This window comes from Aulonocara stuartgranti, assembly GCF_965226115.1.
Source record: "Aulonocara stuartgranti genome assembly, chromosome: 12".
NCBI classification, from domain to species: domain Eukaryota; kingdom Metazoa; phylum Chordata; class Actinopteri; order Cichliformes; family Cichlidae; genus Aulonocara; species Aulonocara stuartgranti.
The window spans coordinates 30077501-30098579 of NC_138948.1; the positions used below are offsets into that span (position 1 = coordinate 30077501).

A 21079-nucleotide genomic window follows, 5' to 3' on the forward strand; every position below is an offset into this window, starting at 1 on the left:
GGCAAAACTTTGGTTCATGTTTGCTGTAAACACACATTAAAAATCTTTAATCAGAAATTGCATTCTGAGAATTTGAACTTATTAGCGCATGTCAATGAAAGGAACAAGGTCTTTAAAACCTACATTCTTAATGTCAGTGGCTGAGGTCAAGGCAGCTTTCCAGAGAAATGATTGGGCATTAAGTGGTGGGCTTTTATGCATAAATCTACTTGAACAACGTCATTGTTTTTTCTTGTGAGAGTAATTACACTTCTGCACTCCTAACGTCTGCACAGGTCACCCTTATGCTGCTCGACCAGAACAACAGGGAGCACATAATTGATGCCTTCAGGCCTGACATTTCATCCTCATCCTTCCAGAGGCCTGTCAGCGACATGAACATCGCCAGTGGTTGTCCGCTCTTCTGTCCGCTCTCAAAGCTGGACTCTAAAAACTCCTATATACGTGATGACACCATTTTCATCAAAGCCATTGTAGACCTAACAGGCCTTTAGGTAAAAGTTGAGGGCATGAATCCAACTCTGCCTTTTGTTGCTACTAACCTGTTTAAGTCAACAGGATTTTGTATCACGAGAAATTGGGATTTGCCTTTTGACATTTATTTGGTTTTTTTGAATTTGGTATGATTTTATTGGTGGCAATATGCAAGACCAGAGCAAGTTCTTTTGGGCCACTTGCCACTGGCCAAAAACTTGTGTAGCCATTCTTATCTTACCAATTGAACTGAGTTTGTGTTTGACAAAAATTGCAAATACCTACCAAAGTGAAAATAACATCCATACTGGTATTTGGCTGATAATGTGTTATTTTCCCTCCCCCAAGAAGTCCCTCAGGCCAGTGTTTTGAAACAACTGTGCTATCCTAATGACAAAATAATAGAGAATAGCTAGCATGCTTATTATAAGTCCATCAAATGAAGTGTACGTTTTTTTAAGGAGTTTTTTTTACAAACTCCTTAAAAATCTAATATTATTGGCAACCCTTAAAAGATTTAACAACAGGAGATTCGTTTAGCTGATAATGTTTTATTTAAGTTTCCAGACATGTGTCTGACAACTTGGTGATGTGGTAAAAATAATTTTTATCTCCTTAGTACTGTTTTTGTCTCCACCAACTCTTAAAAAGGTTTTTGTGGCTTGTTAGCTAGCTAGCTAGCTAAACTAGCTACCAACTATCTTGTTAGCTTAATTTGTTTTCAGACAGTAGGTTTGGCAGTGAAAACAACTGCCTGCTGTTGGGAACAGGCTGAATCAGAGTGGTGTGACTGAATTAAAACTGTGTAATCGAGCTGTTTTATATGACATGTAGTTTTGTGGCCAATCATTAATATAAAAATTCTGGTAGAGCAGCTATAAAAAGAAAAAAACAAACCAACTGTCCACTATAGTGCTCATGTTGAAGCTAATGCTAATTTGTTAGCTTATTTTAAGCATTTAGCTTAAATTTGCAACACCAAAACCTGTCCTAAATGACTGAAAATATTGAACCTTAGACCAGTGACACCGTAGCTTTGTATTTTGAACGACTTACAGACATTGCAAGGTCTAGGCTCTTTATTGAGTTTATTGCCTAGCATTTGGTAAGCTGTTTTTTTTTTTCTTTCTTTACAGTCAAGTTTGTCACACTGTTAAAGGAACTGTAACAGTGTGACACCCATGTAGCCTACAGAATATTGCGCAGCTGTGCACACAGTTTGTAGTGCAGTAGAATTTCAAACTGGTTTGCTTTTTTTTTTTTTTCCCCCATTCTGTGCCTCCAACTCAGACTCCTGTGTTCATTGATAATCATTTGTGGTGGTGGGCATTGCTTGAATTCCATGAATTCTGAATGCAGTATTTCACTCGAACGTTCGGTCTGTGAGTGTCTGTGTTCATGTGTACACTGTTCCATTTCTATTGTTATTTGCAGGGTTAGTTAATGTTGGATCTGTGGAAGATACAGTAGCTTGCAGCAGTGTGCTGTTTGCCCATGAAACAGTAACAGAGATGGTAGTTGAGCTGATTTGCCCAAATGGAAATGCAACATATTTTATTAAAAATAAACATATATTTGCATACAGGTTCTAAAAAAGTCTATAAGTATCTTTTGATAGTAATCTCTGGCTTTTTCAAAAAAGTATTTGTTCTAGCTAATCCAGTTGATGTCGATTGCTTGGTTTGTAACGTTGTTCAGTTGGTTAGTACATGTTAGAATAGCATCCACAGCCAATGGGACGTTTTTTTTTCTAGCTGAATATTACATTGTAAAGAAATGATTAATGTTTTTCACTTCCCCTGTCAGTGGTTTTAATATTGTGACAGTTCGTCCATGTGATACTTGGGACAGTTTACTTGTTAAACTCTCAAAAGCTCCTGAGATGGGATGAGACAAATCACTGAAACTGGTGACACTGAAAGGAAATGTGCCCCCTACTAGCTAGTGGGTAACATGATTTTCTCTATGAACAGTACCTTTAACAGTACAGAAAGTACATCAAGTGTGATCACAGAAACACAAAGTCAGAACAAAACTACACTGAAACATGAATACAGTGATGCAAAGTGAGAAAATAACTACTATGATACAGACTAATAAAATAAGTACAAAGTGATTCAAAACCACAAGCTGGGGAAAATGACCATAAGTAGCTAAATCAAGAGAATGTCACCAAAGAGATTTAAAAATGATTTAAAGCAACAACTACAGAAAGATGCAAATCTATTTTGAAGAGAGTACATAACTGCAAAGATCAAACAACAAAGACTAAAGGATTACAAAGATATGCAGAGAAAATGATGCAGAATAAACAGATTCAGGGAGATGGATTACTATTCCAAAACAAGACCTACAAAGAAAAATCCTGAAGACCAATGGCTACAAAATGATATCACCTATCATCAACATAATTTCAAGAGAGATATATTTGCAGGAAGATTTAAAACGATCTAAAAGAAGGAAAATGACTACGCAGAATAACTAAAAACAGACCTAATAATTACAAAGAGAGACAAAGAGATGCAGAACAACTTCAAAGAGCCATCTCTTCAGCGAGATGCAAAGCAATTTTAAAGATAAAAAATGTCCACAAAAAGAAAATAACTGTCCCCACAAGAAGCCCCAGAACAAACAGATATGTTGAATGAATAAAATGAGATTCAGATGACTTCAAAGACACAGAGAGATGCAAAAAAAACTACAAAGACCAGATGACTCCACAAATAATGTAAAACATAAATAGATGTAAAATAACTACAGAAGAGATTGCTTTGAAATGGTTTTCAATGTCAAAAAGATAGGACAAACTTAATCAGCAAGTACAACGACAGTGCGATATGAAAAATAATTTCAGTGATGGAAAATTCCCATAGGGGAATTTAAAATGTGTACAGAGACAAAAAAAAAAGACCCACCTCAAAGAGAGACAAGAGTACACAGACATGCATAAAACAGTCACGCACTGAGATGTAATGAGTACATGGACACGCTGCTTGTAGTCATTTTGTGTTTCTTCGAGTCTCACCGTCTAGTTCTTTTGTCACAGAGGGTCTCATAGTCTTACAGGCTACTTTAAGTTACAAACCGTAGCGTTTAATTGATATTATTTAGCTTAAATGATTTAATCTTCATGCTGTGAGGTTATTAGATGCAGAAAACTTCAAGATTGCTGTATTTTCATATGGGTGTAACCTTTGTTCTCAGACACAGGCGTGTGGAGACTGGAGCTGAGTGAGATACGAAAATCTTGGGTTGGAATCCGAGTTGAGATATTAAACGAGCAAATTTTTGATGATGTTGTAATATTATCCTATTTTTGGCTTTCTTCACAGGTTTGAACTGACCTACTTTTTACAGAAAAAAGAAGTGCCTGTACCTGTAGTGTTTTTTTTGTTTTGTTTTCACGATCCCATTAGGATGAGAATGTGCTTTTCTGTGAGTTCAAACTCACAATATGACGCTTTTGATTTGTGCGGTGTATTTATTTATTTTTTAAAATTCAGCATTTTTATTATCCTTCTTTTACGAGGCCCCTTTACTAGATGTGATAAAACTTAAGTGACTTAAGAATGTTTCTCTTTACATACATAAACTAGTGAATGTTAGATGTTATCTTTAATGGAAAACGAGGTCAGCGCATTGTAACTCGCAGCTTTTGGCATCTGCACCTAAACACATCGGCATGTTTTTAAATCTGTCAAAGGACACTGATACCTCTCTGTGCATGAGATGTGTCAGTAGGAAAAAAATACATGTATTACTGGTTCATATTGTAGACCAGCATTTTATTTTTTTATGATTTCTTGATATAGTATAAAACATATGAGTGTGTGTGATCTAATTTTGATGCTGTGCTCAAGTTTGAAGTGTGTGTGAGTTAACCATATCTTAATAATACATAGATTTTATTTATTGAAGAAGTTATATGTTGAGACAGTTTAAAAGCATGCGTTAGCTGATGGTGACAAGATGCAGCTGCGGTCTGACCTCAGCAGCTTTTTTTGCTTTCTGGTTATTTCAGAAACATATTTCCTCTGTTATTCTCTTTAGAATACATTGGTATTATTGCACATTATGTAGATTACATTTTGCATGTGTAACTGCAGCATCAAATGAATTAGCTGCTACATTTGTGTGACCCTCCAGTGTGCGCTGATCGGAGCTCATAGATGCAGCCTTGCAAGCACTATGCGGACATTCATATTTAATCTTACAAAATGTGCGACCTGATGTGAGCCAGGACTTCAAATTTCTTATTAACAAAAGGGCTTCACATTTCCTTTTCATCCCCTAAATGTCACATGCAGACATACATAGACATGTCCAGTTTTGGTCCAGCTTATAGCTTGAACTGTTTAATAGAGGGGGAAAAAAGAAAGGAAAAAAAAACCCTTCACAGGCTGGGGAACAAAGTCACATTTGAGCCGATTGATGTTATGCTGTATCAGCGATACTGACTTGTAGGAAATGCCACACTGCCTCACTGTTATTGCAACAGAATAAACACTATGTCGATGTGATGTGTGAACTTCAAATAACTCTTCAGAGCTGACAAACTAAACCAGGTTGGTTTAAATTATTTACATATCTGTTTCTCTCTTCGTGGATCCGAAGCCCATGTTGAGATTAAGATGACGAGCTTTCATCTGTAGCAATGACATCAAACTGCAGTCTTACTTGTTGTTCTCTCTGCTACATTCTGTGGATAGTAAGTCACGTGTTAGTAAACTCTTTGTACTACAGGAAATTTGTTCCATATTTGTATTTAATTTTGACTTATTAAAGGTTTTAAGATGCCCTCTATGCAAAGAACTGCCATGTCTCTCAATTTGTTCACACTCATCAATGTCCTTGAATTCACTTCTACCACATGAGGGCGCTCAATGCAAACACATACACATACAGTATTTTGTCCTTTCAGAGGGTAGGCCAAATTCATGGATCATAGTAATGTCATGTGATGGACTGAAAACAAATGGCATTTATGCTGATAATTAATCAAACACATTAAAAATTAACAGTAACTTTTTCTTTTTTAGAAATAACATTTATAGAGGGTTTAAAGAGAGTTTTGCAAACCTATAAAATACTTTCTTTTAAAATATATACATTCAATGACTCGATATGATACTGAGTTGGCATAAAAAGGTATAGACTGTATATAAATGTGGGCCGCCTGGAATTTATACTGTATTCCACTTTCGGATGCAGTCAAACTAAAATGTTAACACATATGAATGTTTCTGAAAAGATGCATTCTGCCATCTTATGTATTTCTTACACTGATATAAGTCCAAGAGGCCATTTTTTCATACATTTGGTTCTAATCAATAAGTTACTGTTTTCAAACAGAGTTCAGTATCATTGTTAGCTGGAGTCACAAAGGGTATCTCTATTCAGGAACTGTACATACAGTAGAAACAACTGACCAGAAATAAAGTGCTTACTCCAAACTTTGTCTTACCTCAACAGTCACTTTCAAACTGGACTAGCTGATCTGAATTAACATATTTCTGTAAGTTAAACATGGTTATAGCCGACACCTAAAAACAAAGGCTCTAGATGTCCTCAGATGCGAAAAATAATTTACAGTGGGGCAAAAAAGTATTTAGTCAGCCACCGATTGTGCAAGTTCCCCCACTTAAAATGATGACAGAGGTCAGTAATTTGCACCAGAGGTACACTTCAACTGTGAGAGACAGAATGTGAAAAAAAAATCCATGAATTCACATGGTAGGATTTGTAAAGAATTTATTCGTAAATTAGGGTGGAAAATAAGTATTTGGTCACCTCAAACAAGGAAAATCTCTGGCTCTCACAGACCTGTAACGTCTTCTGTAAGAAGCTTTTCTGTCCCCCACTCGTTACCTGTATGAATGGCACCTGTTTGAACTCATCATCTGTATAAAAGACACCTGTCCACAGCCTCAAACAGTCAGACTCCAAACTCCGCCATGGCCAAGACCAAAGAGCTTTCGAAGGACACCTATGAAAAGTATTGTAGACCTGCACCAGACTGGGAAGAGTGAATCTACAATAGGCAAGCAGTTTGGTGTGAAAAAATCAACTGTGGGAGCAATCATCAGAAAATGGAAGACATACAAGACCACTGATAATCTCCCTCGATCTGGGGCTCCACGCAAGATCTCATCCCGTGGGGTCAAAATGATCATGAGAACGGTGAGCAAAGATCCCAGAACCACACGGGGGGACCTGGTGAATGACCTGCAGAGAGCTGGGACCAAAGTAATAAAGGTCACCATCAGTAACACACTACAACGGCAGGGAATCAAATCCCGCAGTGCCAGACGTGTTCCGCTGCTGAAGCCAGTGCATGTCCAGGCCCGTCTGAAGTTTGCCAGAGAGCACATGGATGATACAGCAGAGGATTGGGAGAATGTCATGTGGTCAGATGAAACCAAAGTAGAACTTTTTGGTATAAACTCAACTCGTCGTGTTTGGAGGAAGAAGAATACTGAGTTGCATCCCAAGAACACCATACCTACTGTGAAGCATGGGGGTGGAAACATCATGCTATGGGGCTGTTTTTCTGCCAAGGGGACAGGACGACTGATCCGTGTTAAGGACAGAATGAATGGGGCCATGTATCGTGAGATTTTGAGCCAAAACCTCCTTCCATCAGTGAGAACTTTGAAGATGAAACGAGGCTGGGTCTTCCAACATCACAATGATCCAAAACACACCGCCCGGGCAACAAAGGAGTGGCTCCGTAAGAAGCATTTGAAAGTCCTGGAGTGGCCTAGCCAGTCTCCAGACCTCAACCCCATAGAAAATCTGTGGCGGGAGTTGAAAGTCCGTGTTGCTCGGCGACAGCCCCAAAACATCACTGCTCTCGAGAAGATCTGCATGGAGGAATGGGCCAAAATACCAGCTACTGTGTGTGCAAACCTGGTAAAGACCTATAGTAAACGTTTGACCTCTGTTATTGCCAACAAAGGTTATGTTACAAAGTATTGAGTTGTATTTTTGTTATTGACCAAATACTTATTTTCCACCCTGATTTACGAATAAATTCTTTACAAATCCTACCATGTGGATTCATGGATTTTTTTTTTCACATTCTGTCTCTCACAGTTGAAGTGTACCTCTGGTGCAAATTACTGACCTCTGTCATCATTTTAGGTGGGGGAACTTGCACAATCGGTGGCTGACTAAATACTTTTTTGCCCCACTGTAGATGCTCTCTTGCTAGGCAGTAAGCCATCTTCTATGACGATTGCTCTCTCTGAAAGCAAACCAATAGCCATGATCCTGATCATGAAGGAAGTGGACAGTCTGTGTAAATGTTGGAAGCAGCTCTACAGCTGCCAACAGATGTCCACAAAACTGACTTGAGTAAAAAAACGTGGAGGAGGAACACAACTGAATGTTACTCAAAAATGTACATCAAAATAAGATGATCAGAGATGAAGATTGCAAGGTTCAGGCAAAAGGGTTGGTGTCTGTACTGTAACTCTCTGTGTTAGTGTGGGGTCTTTACAGGTGACTGTTGTTGTGATTTGGCTGTATTTAATTAGACTAAATTAAAAATACTGCTTTTCTATGTTGTAATGCTAATGCTTAGTCTTCAGCTTTTAGAAGTAAGCATAAAGATCAAACAATGTTCTGAATATCTTATGATGAAACACATTCTACTAACAGTACTTGCCATTATATCCTCTTCTTTAATATGGGTGTAAATTAATAAGACTGAAGAAAACACAAGTTTATCTTCCTGTCAAAATGATGTCCCAATCATTTTATGTAACTACCCAGACTGCAAAAAATATATAAAAATCTAATATAAAAACAGAGACATTTAGTGTATTTTTTAAATATCAGATTTAAACCACTGATGTTAATGGTAACATAACAAGGTATACTATCTTTCTAATTATCATTCCACCAGAAAAGTTCTGGAAAAAGTTCTTATTTGTAATAAATAATACACACAAACAGATCAACCTTTGTTAACCTTTGGAGCATGGGAATCCATACATCTATATCTCTCTTTTATTTCTCTCTCTGCTTTCAGCTTTCTTGCAATGGTAGAAAATGTTCTGGAAACACAGATGCTGTATGCAGTTGCTTGGAAGAGAAAACAAATCAATTCTGGCCAAAACTTATGGGAGGAGAGGAGCAACCTGACTTCATGTTACAAGACCAACTGTTATTGACTGTACACTAGTCTACCTCAGGGTGAAAAAATCACACACACTCGACAAGTTAATTAACTATAAGTTTCAATTACACACATGAGAATGTGTGCAGCCACATTTCAATCATCAATTGCACCTATAACCACTTGATAAATGACTGTAGTGAAATGCATTGATCACCTTGTTACAATGCAGCATTGTGCTGGGAAAACCTGTGGTCCCTTATCACAGTAGACTGATATCACCTGTACACTAAGTCACCTCCATATTTTCTGTGGGAAACTGCCACTTATTTGGGAGTGGTTTTGTGTGTGTGTTTCACAGTTGCTGTGAGCAACTGTAATGTTACAACCACTGCTGACATTTCCTAGATCTTTGTGCAGGTAAGTTCTATAGCACAGATTCAGGGTAAAAACTGTATTTTTATAGAAGAAAATATTTTGTGGTTTTATGAGTTGTACAACCAAGATTCAGCTAAGTACTTGCGTTTTCCTGTTTCTTTGTGCTGACCAGGACTTGCTGCTGAGTGTGTAGTAAGCCTGTGGCACAGCTGACCCTGTTGTCCAACTGTATGATTTGTCCCTTCTGCAAGAGATCCTGGATTGTCTTTCTCCTTAACTTTTAAGCATCAAATACCATAGCTGTTTCCCTTTGATGTTAGTGTTTTGTATGATGAATTCTATTTTAAAATTCTGACTGGAGCTTATATTTTGCCTACAGCTCAGACTGTTGCTCAGACCTATACTCTGTGTGTGACATGTTCCAACAGTAGTGGGCTCCCGCAGCCCGACAATGCCATCCTGTCCCACCACAAGAATTACTCAGGAGCAGCTGAAAGAAAACAACAACTACCCTAGAACAATCACCTGTGCCAATGGACAGAAGACAGACATACTGTGCCCATGCCCCAGTGGGTGAGAACGCGGGGTGTAATATTAGGCACTGGGCACAAACTTAAAAGATTGGGAGCCACTGATGAGGTCATCTCTCTCTTTCCTAGCGTCTTCACAGCATGTGGTCTGCTGCATGGCTCTGTCTTCTTCATTTGAATTGGTCAGGCGTCCTCTGGGGCGAGATTCACTGCGCGCATGTCTTCGGTGATTGCGCCAATCCACTAGACTTGTAGTCAAGACCCCCTAAACCAAGACCAAGACAATACCCAGACCAGAGGGTATCGAGACCCAGACAAGACCAAGACCAAGACAGACCGAGTCAAGACCAAGACAAAGTCGAGACGAGACCAAGACAAAAAAGTCTTTAAACTGCAGCCAGATGCTGCTTCGCTTACGGGTGTCAGGCATATTTATGTGTTTTTGCGATGCACTCACACAGTCCTCTTCACCGCTGTCTACTGTCTCACTCACTTACTGAGAGGACAGACAACTTGACTGTTGCATCACTCACCCTCTCTGTTTTTCACATAATGATATTATCCTATATCCTCGCATGTGATTGGCCACAATATGGAGGGATTGGAGCATAGCTGAGCCACTGTGTGAGAGCTGAGCAGCGAAAGGAAATTGAGTGAGGAGCCGGGTCTCGCTCAATGGGAGTCGACTCTTCGGATTCACTACAAAGCACTCTCTAAGCACGGCTCTTAGAGCTGATGCTTTTGCGCACGACACATTATCAAATGTTACGTTGTGTGTCATGGCTCTCCCGACCACTATGTCGATCTGAGACAGCAAGACCGAGACAGCAAGACCAAGACAAGACCAAGACCACGTAAAAGTGGTCTCGAGACCAAGACCGATCTCGAGACATCCAACTCTACCATCCACCGCTTCTTTGCTCATCCCTGTGGTCGGTGGCCTTGTTGAGTTGGAGGGCTTTTCTCACTGCACATGATGTAAGTGCAATTCCGAGTCGTATTCAGGCATCTTGGTTTGTCACATGATCAAGACAGGTTAAGCGTATCATCCTACATGACTTTGAGGATCTGCACGTGCTTCTTGGTGGCTGGCCAACATTCCGCTCCATACAGAGCCACCGGCTGTATGACTGTCTTGTAGATCTTAGCTTTAAGGTGTTCGGGGATCCTCTTATAGCACAGGATGCTGGTGATGCCACTGATGAAGTCATGTACTTTATATTTCTAGGTGACTTATCATCTAAATTTCTGAAAGTGCCCTGAGTTATTTGTCATCAAGACAAGTGCTGCTAGGACTTGCACAATCAGAAAAGTGCACCTTCTGGTTCTAACAACAGGATTAACAGACCACGTGATAACAGTGTGTCAGGGATCTGCTGGAAGCTGTGGTAGCACTTAAGTAGAAAAAAGAGGGAGACTCCATCTTAATTTTACTGCTGATCATTCCGTGGGAAGTTCAAAAAACAGACGTAATGACTGCAGTGGATCTTTATCTCATCCAAGAGGTTTGAGCTCTAACATCATGTGGTAACTGATATGCCACACAGGCTCCTTGTTACTTCACCCTCAGTGGCTGTTAGCTGATCCCCTGGAACAAATGCAAGCATAAAGTCTTTCACACATCTGGTAAAGCTCTCAGGGACTTTCTCTGACAGGCTCCTCCTGCGTGTATGATTGAAGATCGAACAGCAAATCATTCTGTTTCAGGGAGCATGGATGGAGTGACATACTTAAACAAATATGTTACATGGTTTATATATTTGGATGGTTTGAAACCAAAGTTATTATAAATAACTGAAACCAAAGTAAACTTAAACAATAAAACATGATGTTTTACTGTTTACTACTAACACAAAAATACTAAAACAACCACATTTTAGAGTCAAATGTGAGGCCATCTGTCTGACAGCTAAAGTCTGGCCAAAATTAGGTAATGCGACATGACAGTGATGTCACGCACATCAGTAAATCTACAAGAGAATGAAATGCCGTGCTGGAAGCTGTGCATAAGCTTATTTCCGAAAACACCAATAAACTGAAGCAGCACTGTAAAGAGTACTGGGCCAAAATTCCTCCACAATGATGTGAACGAGTGATGAAGTCATAGATAATGATTACTTCAAGTTGTTGCTCATAAAGGTGGGTCTATAAGCTACTGAATCACTGGGTCATATTAATCATTTAGTGAATCATCATTTACACATATCTTGATGAATTCATCACATTAGAAAAAATATAAACAGCTTCGTGTCTAACCTCAATGATCCTGCTTTTCATTACAACATCAGTGCTTTCGAGCAATTATCCTTGAACATAAAAAGATCGTCTAACAGTAAAAACAGAACCTGAAGCGCATTTTCATCTCTGATTTCAAAATTTGAACTACAAATGGAAAATCATTTAAAATGGACAAGATAATAATGGACACAGTCTAGGCTTCATAGTTAATAAGGAGAGCCTGATGTGCACCGTACCATAGCATTATTACTATGTATTATTGTGTATTATGTGTGAGTGGCCTGGGGCACCTTCTTCCATTACCAGTATAAGGGCAGAGTATGTAATCACAGAGCACATGCAATTAGGATCTAAATAATGCTTCTGCAGTCAGTGAGCAATGCCTGGGCATGCGATCTAATATGTGAATTAGCATGAGGGATATCCTAGAGAGAGAATTTCCTTTTTATACCCAAAGGGAGAGAATTTCCTTTTTATACCCAAAGGCACGCTCGGCTGTAATCATGGATCGAATCGATCCACGATCCTCATGCCAGTGCAAGGGCAGAGTACATGCTTGTTATCAACTCATCTGTGTCACTGTTAAATTATTAGCCGAGGAAAATTAAAGGCTTGAAAATTTACAAACGACACAGTGACTGGTCAGTTTTTTTTCCAATAGAAATATAAAATATAGTTTATAAATGGTAAAAAAATATACTTCTGAAACACTGGGCACAAATATGGGGAAAAGAGCATTTGTTGTGTATTTTATGCAGTGGATCAATAAACTGCTGGTAGCCAATGATTACCTGCACACATAGTAGAGAATATGGGATGTGATGCTTGCAACTCCAAAAAAGCTTTCATTTTTGATTACTCTCCAGTGAATAAACTCAGATATTGCTTAAGTGTCGTATGATAGCTATATGAAACATTTATTAAACAGATCTATTATTCTTTTAAATGTTCACCAGAAACTTTTGGCTATATCAAGATCTGGACTGTTTGTTGTCCATGTCCCTGAATTAATATGGCTTTTCTTAAGAAAAAACACTCTGTGGCAAGATACTGAAAAATGACTTTATCACCAAACAAACCAAAATATGCATTTACTTTTGAGGTAACTAACAGTAAAACTGTTTTTCTGTTTTTCCTCAGGCAGTCATCTTAATGAGTGTCATCGGAATGGCCCCACACAAAGTTCTAGCATTGTGTTCCTGACCATTGCAGATTTGTGATTCATTGCTAAGCATCACTTTCATCGCGTCATCCACTGTCTGTGATTGCCTCTCTTTAGCCTGGTGTAGCCTTGTTTTCTTCTGTTCAGGTGTAAGTGCTACTTTTCGTCTGGGCTTTCTGTATGTAAATTAAATTTCACTCAGTCCATTCTCTACAGTGCTGTCACAATCATTAGACATTTGTTTTTGTTTGTTGTGCATGTTCTCTTTTCAAGGCATAGTTCTTCGATTTTTCTGTCCTGACTCTTTCATCTCCTTGAATGTTTTCCTTTTTCCATTCAGTTGAATTGAATTAAATTAAATTGAATTGAATTGAGCATAGCACTATATATATATATGTATATATATATAAACACCCAGCACGCCCCTGCGGGCGGTTTATCCTTCAAGCTCGGGTCCTCTACCAGAGGACCCGAGCTTGTATATATATACATACATATATATATATACACATATACATACACATATACATATATATACACACATATATATATATACACAATATATATATATATATATATATATATATATATATATATATATATATATATATATATATATATATATATATACATATAAATATATATATATTGTGTGTGTATATATATATGTGTATATATATATATATATATACATACATACATACAGTGGGGCAAAAAAGTATTTAGTCAGCCACCGATTGTGCAAGTTCCCCCACCTAAAATGATGACAGAGGTCAGTAATTTGCACCAGAGGTACACTTCAACTGTGAGAGACAGAATGTGAAAAAAAAAATCCATGAATCCACATGGTAGGATTTGTAAAGAATTTATTCGTAAATCAGGGTGGAAAATAAGTATTTGGTCAATAACAAAAATACAACTCAATACTTTGTAACATAACCTTTGTTGGCAATAACAGAGGTCAAACGTTTACTATAGGTCTTTACCAGGTTTGCACACACAGTAGCTGGTATTTTGGCCCATTCCTCCATGCAGATCTTCTCGAGAGCAGTGATGTTTTGGGGCTGTCGCCGAGCAACACGGACTTTCAACTCCAGCCACAGATTTTCTATGGGGTTGAGGTCTGGAGACTGGCTAGGCCACTCCAGGACTTTCAAATGCTTCTTACGGAGCCACTCCTTTGTTGCCCGGGCGGTGTGTTTTAGATCATTGTCATGTTGGAAGACCCAGCCTCGTTTCATCTTCAAAGTTCTCACTGATGGAAGGAGGTTTTGGCTCAAAATCTCATGATACATGGCCCCATTCATTCTGTCCTTAACACGGATCAGTCGTCCTGTCCCCTTGGCAGAAAAACAGCCCCATAGCATGATGTTTCCACCCCCATGCTTCACAGTAGGTATGGTGTTCTTGGGATGCAACTCAGTATTCTTCTTCCTCCAAACACGACGAGTTGAGTTTATACCAAAAAGTTCTACTTTGGTTTCATCTGACCACATGACATTCTCCCAATCCTCTGCTGTATCATCCATGTGCTCTCCGGCAAACTTCAGACGGGCCTGGACATGCACTGGCTTCAGCAGCGGAACACGTCTGGCACTGCGGGATTTGATTCCCTGCCGTTGTAGTGTGTTACTGATGGTGACCTTTGTTACTTTGGTCCCAGCTCTCTGCAGGTCATTCACCAGGTCCCCCCGTGTGGTTCTGGGATCTTTGCTCACCGTTCTCATGATCATTTTGACCCCACGGGATGAGATCTTGCGTGGAGCCCCAGATCGAGGGAGATTATCAGTGGTCTTGTATGTCTTCCATTTTCTGATGATTGCTCCCACAGTTGATTTTTTCACACCAAGCTGCTTGCCTTTTGTAGATTCACTCTTCCCAGTCTGGTGCAGGTCTACAACACTTTTCCTGGTGTCCTTCGAAAGCTCTTTGGTCTTGGCCATGGCGGAGTTTGGAGTCTGACTATTTGAGGCTGTGGACAGGTGTCTTTTATACAGATGATGAGTTCAAACAGGTGCCATTCATACAGGTAACGAGTGGGGGACAGAAAAGCTTCTTACAGAAGACGTTACAGGTCTGTGAGAGCCAGAGATTTTCCTTGTTTGAGGTGACCAAATACTTATTTTCCACCCTAATTTACGAATAAATTCTTTACAAATCCTACCATGTGAATTCATGGATTTTTTTTTCACATTCTGTCTCTCACAGTTGAAGTGTACCTCTGGTGCAAACTACTGACCTCTGTCATCATTTTAGGTGGGGGAACTTGCACAATCGGTGGCTGACTAAATACTTTTTTGCCCCACTGTATACACACACACACACACACACACACACACACACACACACACACACATATTAGGGGTGCAACGATACTCGTATCGATATTGAACCGCTCGATACAATGCTTTCGGTTCGGTACGCGTATGTATCAAACAATACAAAAATTTTAATTTATTTTATCAACTTTTCTTCTGATGATTCTGTCTGTGTTGAGAGCTCAGTGGATCTGCGTTCGCTTACTCCGCCTAGGCTGCACTGTCGAGCGCAGATCCACTGAGTGCAGCACAAGCTAGCAAGACAGAAGCTAAGCTCATTGCAACATGGCAAATTGAACGACCCCCACCCTCATTCAGATCTGGCGTTTGGAACTACTTTGGTCTTCATGTGAAGTATGACCCTGAAGGTAAGTGCGTCATGGACAAATGTAAAACAGTATGTCGGATGTGCCACGCAATGCTCTTTGTGTCAAAGTAGCTGAAGACAAAACAGAAAAACATGAAGATGATTTTCCTGGCCTGGGATTTTATAAAAATATTCTGCATTACCTCCTCCTTGAATCGCTACCTTATCATGGTGGAGGGGTTCGTGTGTCCCAGGGATCCCAGGGGCTATATTGTCTGGGGGCTTTTGCCCCCTGGTAGGGTCTCCCATGGCAAATTGGTCCTGGGTGAGGGACCGGACAAAGAGCGATTCAGAAGACCCTTATGAAAAGGATATCGAGGGAACAGTTTACCCTGCCCGGGATAGGGTTACCGGGGCCCCACCGGGTGCTGGAAGGTGCTCCACCTGGAGACTCTGTTGTCCTGCTGGGAGACTTCAATGCTCACGTGGGTAACGACAGCCCTGGAGGGGCGTGATTGGGAGGAACGGCCTCCCTGATCTGAACCCGAGCGGTGCTTTGTTATTGGACTTCTGTGCTAATCACAGTTTGGCCATAACGAACACCCTGTTCGAACATAAGAGTGTCCATAAGTGCACGTGGCACCAGGACGCTCTAGGCCGTAGGTCGATGATCGATTTTGTAATCGTATCACCAGACCTGCGACCATATGTTCTGGACACTCGGGTAAAGAGAGGGGCTGAGCTGTCAACTGATCACCACCTGGTGGTGAGTTGGATCAGGTGGCGGGGGAGGACGCTGGACAGACCTGGTGCACCTAAACGCGTAGTGAGGGTGTGCTGGGAACGTCTAGCAGAGGCCCCAGTCCGCGAGATCTTCAACGCACACCTCCGGCAGAGCTTCAACAGCATTCCGCGGGAGACTGGGGACATTGAGTCCGAATGGACCATGTTCAGCGTCTCCATTGCCGAAGCTGCTGCATTGAGCTGCGGCCGCAAGGTGGTTGGTGCCTGCCGTGGTGGAAATCCCCGAACCAAATGGTGGACACCAGAGGTGAAGGGAGCCACCAGGCTGAAGAAGGAGTCCTATCGGGCTTGGTTAGCCTGTGGGACTCCGGAGGCAGCCGACAGGTATCGACAGGCCAAGCGGAATGTGGCTCGGGCAGTGGCTGAAGCAAAAACTCGGGTGTGGGAGGAGTTCGGAGAGGCCATGGAAAAAGACTTTCGGACTGCCTCGAAGAGATTCTGGTCTCAGGAGGGGAAAGCGGTGCTCTACCTGCACTGTGTATAGTGCTGTGTATAGTGCTGGCGGAGCGCTGTTGATGTCGACTGAGAAAATTGTCAGGCGGTGGAAGGAATACTTCGAGGACCTCCTTAATCCCACTGACACGTCTTCCGAGGAGGAAGCAGAGTCTGGGGATGAGGGGAATGACCCGCCAATTTCCGGGGGCGAGGTCACTGAGGCAGTTAAACAACTCCTTGGTGGCAGAGCCCCTGGTGTTGATGAGGTCCGCCCCGAGTTCCTGAAGGCTCTGGACGTTGTAGGGCTGTCCTAGTTGACGTGCCTCTGCAATGTTGTGTGGAGATCAGGGGCAGTACCTGTGGACTGGCAGACCGGGGTGGTGGTCCCCATCTTTAAGAAGGGGGACCGGAGGGTGTGTTCCAACTACAGGGGGATCACACTCCTCAGCCTCCCTGGGAAAGTCTATGCCAGGGTGCTGGAAAGGAGAGTTCGTCCGCTAGTCGAACCTTGGATACAGGAGGAACAATGCGGTTTTCGTCCTGGTCGCGGAACACTGGACCAGCTCTTTATCCTCTCGAGGATACTCGAGGGTGCATGGGAGTTTGCCCAACCAGTCTACATGTGTTTTGCGGACTTGGAGAAGGCATTCGACCGTGTCCCTCGGGGTGTTCTGTGGGAGGTGTTGCGGGAGTATGGGGTGTCTGGCCCATTGCTACGGGCCATTCGATCCCTATACAACTGTTGCAAGAGCTTGGTTCGCATTGCCGGCAATAAGTCGGACTCGTTCCCGGTGGGTGATGGGCTCCGCCAGGGCTGCCCTTTGTCTCCGGTTCTGTTCATAATTTTTATGGACAGGATTTCTAGGCGCAGCCAAGTGGCGGAGGGCTTTCGCTTTGGTGGCCTCAGAATCTCATCTCTGATTTTTGCGGATGATGTGGTTCTGTTGGCTTCATCGGGTGAGGGCCTCCAACTCGCACTGGAATGGTTCGCAGCCGAGTGTGAAGCAGCGGGAATGAGGATCAGCACCTCCAAATCTGAGGCCATGGTTCTCAGCCGGAAAAGGGTGGAGAGCCCACTCCGGGTCGGGGATGAGTTCCTGCCCCAAGTGGAGGAGTTCAAGTATCTCGGGGTCTTGTTCGCGAGTGATTGGAGAAGGGAGCCTGAGATCGACAGACGGATTGGGGCTGCAGCTGCAGTAATGCAGACGCTGCACCGGTCCGTCGTGGTGAAGAGGGAGCTGAGTGTAAAAGCGAAGCTCTCAATTTACCGGTCGATCTACGTCCCTACCCTCACCTATGGCCACGAGCTGTGGGTAGTGACCGAAAGAACGAGATCGCGGATACAAGCGGCAGAAATGAGCTTCCTCCGAAGGGTGGCTGGCCTCTCCCTTAGAGATAGGGTGAGAAGTTCGGCCATCCGGGAGGGGCTCAGAGTAGAGCAGCTGCTGCTCCACATCGAAAGGAGCCAGTTGAGGTGGTTTGGGCATCTGACAAGGATGCCCCCTGGGCGCCTCCTGGGTGAGGTGTTCCAGGCATGTCCCACCGGGAGGAGGCCCCGGGGCAGACCCAGGACATGCTGGAGAGATTATATCTCTCAGCTGTCCTGGGAACGCCTTGGTATTCCCCCGGATAAGCTGGAGGAGGTGGCTGGGGAGAGGGAGGTCTGGGCCTCTTTGCTTAGGCTGCTGCCCCCGCGACCCGGCCTCGGATAAAGCGGATGAAGATGGATGGATGGATTCTGCAGTACATCAAAAACAAAAGAAAACCATTAATCAACATATAAACATTACCTCTGACGTTACAGCGGTTTTATTAGAGACACAGCTAAGCGTTTTGCATTTTGCATAATTTTAGAAAGTTTAAATTTGTTCAGTATTGAATGGCAGAAATTAGGTTTTCTTTTCAGAAGTATGTAAAACGAAAAAAAAACAGCGACCGAGAGCGCTGTAAACAACGGTAGACTGGTGCGTAACAAGCAAGCGAATAATGCAGAAAACAGATTTTTAGACGGGAAACTGTTCTTGAAGTATACACAGAGAGAGAGAGCTGTGCATGAAGTGTGATATTATCATGGTGGAAGCAAAACAGTAAAAGTCAGAGTGAATTCATGACGATGTTTATGTGAAGCGCAGTTTGGCTCTTCTTTTGCTGCTGGTTCAGTCAATATTGTTTGGAGAGAGATAAAACTAACAGCTTTAGAATCAGCGCAAAAATGGCGTAAACACAAAGCGCGGACTCGTCAACAGATCAGAATCAGCGAGCTGTCGGCTTTCAGCCCCAACCAGGGCTGGACTGGGACAAAAAATCAGCCCGGGCATTTTGACTAGAGACCGGCCCACCAGGTATTATAGGAAAAACCATAAAGCCTTTGAATGAAAACAAATGTCACACTGTCTTGTTGGTACATATGTATCAATCTAATAAACTTAAACCTACACTATCCTCCCTATTCTGGTATTCTAAACAGTACTTAGCCAAAACCCAAAGACTGCTTGGTTGAGTTAACGTCCTGAACTATCTACAACATATGGTGGAAACCTGAAATTAAGACAGAGAAGACTAGAGGTGAGACATGACCATTACTGAATATTAAAAATAATAAATGACATATTTAGTGATATTTTCATAAACTATTTATTTACCACATCAACAAACAGCATGGCAGGGTAAAATATTTTTTCTAACATTGCAACCTTTTAAAAGTGAAAGGAGACAGAAAGACAGGTGAGAAAGAATAAAACTTAACTGACTTTTTGATGGCATTTTACACAAAGTACTAGTACAGTATCTAGAAAATGTGGGAAAATACTGGCATCATGTACAGTACTTTCTTCTGAAGAAATTATGTTGGGACCCTGAAAAAAACTTACTATGTACAATAACGGATTTCTATAAATTTGACATCAGATGAAAACTTTGGTTGTAAGATTCGGATAATTATTTGTTAAAAGCTAGAAATTTTAAATGAGAATAAGAAAGAAAAGTATTTCTTTGTGCCCCCCTTTCCCTGTTAATGCTCTACCTGGCCCCATGGCATAACTTTGCTAGACCCGCCCCTGCACAGTTACCAGCTGTCAGCTACATAGAAAAGGATCCTGGTGTAAGTTGTCTCTCAGAAACAGTTCATAGCTTTCCTTCAACCCATTCATGTCACCTAAAAGGTAAACCTGTTTCTCCACCACCTGTTCAGCTCTGATGATTCAGTAAGGACATCTCCTGGTTTCATCTTCATGTTTCCCTCTCACCAGATAACCAAACCGATAACATGACCAGCAGCTTCTACGGCTGTGGCTCCAACAAACATCAGCTGATACTAGAAAGTAATATTAAATAAATTCTAACAACAGCTTATCAAGTTTAAAGGCGCTTCTGCTGTTTAACGCGACCTCCGCTAGTTTCCTCTTTCTGGCGCAAAGCGGGAGATAAACAAGCAAGAGAGACGGGACTTGTGGCAGAAACGCTGATGAGCTGATCATTGATCAGTTTCATGATTGAAGTAGCAGCAGGAGAGGGAGGGGGGAGAATGAGAGAAGAAGAGGCAGCTGACAGCGTAAAGACACAGAATAACTCCAGCTTTTTGTCTTTTTTTTATTGTAGCTGAAGTATGGGACAAATCCCGTTTATTTTCAGCTCAATACGAAACGCATAATATTAACTTTGAATACCAGAGGATTCCGTTTTTTTACTGGACGGTAGGCAACTCTACTAACTAACCATATGAATAAAATAAAGTTCACCAGTAACATCATAGCACCCACCCAACTATATACAAACTCCGTCATGCTAGCTAGTACACAGTACGAGTTATTGTAACTGACTGTAAAAAGTTAGCACAACGAAAATAAACTACACCTAAACTTGGTTTATATCTGACCCAGATAGACTGAAGGTCATACCTTCTTACCTGAAGCTCATTTCACCTGACAGTCGGACTGGCAGCCGCCTTGGGTCTCTTCACCTCCGCCTCCCCTTTCCCCCATTCACCTGCTGGCCTCCACCACTTGCTAATTTTACTGAATCTGTGAAAGCTCCACCATAGGGCTGCTCAATTATGGCAAAAATGATAATCACGATTATTTTCACTGAAATTGAGATCACAATTATTTGACAATATTTATTTAACCCTATAAGACCTACCATAGAACCAAGTCGGCCAGAGCTTATATTATTTTTTTTACATGTTGTAGTGCCATTTGTGGGAGCATTTCAAGTTGCTATACATCAATACAACTGTTATAGCCCATATTTTAATAATATGTATGTATTAAGTCCATAGTAACTACATTAATTGCAAAAAAGTGCAATAAACTA

The 21079-nt window shown here is 41.5% G+C and overlaps 1 protein-coding gene across 2 annotated transcripts in view; it reads left to right on the forward strand.

Moving 5' to 3' along the window:
* Positions 1-5268, forward strand: part of LOC309719084 (TNF receptor-associated factor 2-like) — a 36370-nt gene extending 31102 nt beyond the window's left edge. For both annotated transcript variants that reach the window (XM_082554940.1, XM_082554941.1), the window contains one exon: positions 276-5268. In XM_082554940.1, the coding sequence (XP_082411066.1) occupies positions 276-494 (219 nt within the window). In that variant the 3' untranslated portion in view covers positions 495-5268. The remainder of the gene's footprint in view (positions 1-275) is intronic.
* Positions 5269-21079: the final 15811 nt, after the last annotated feature.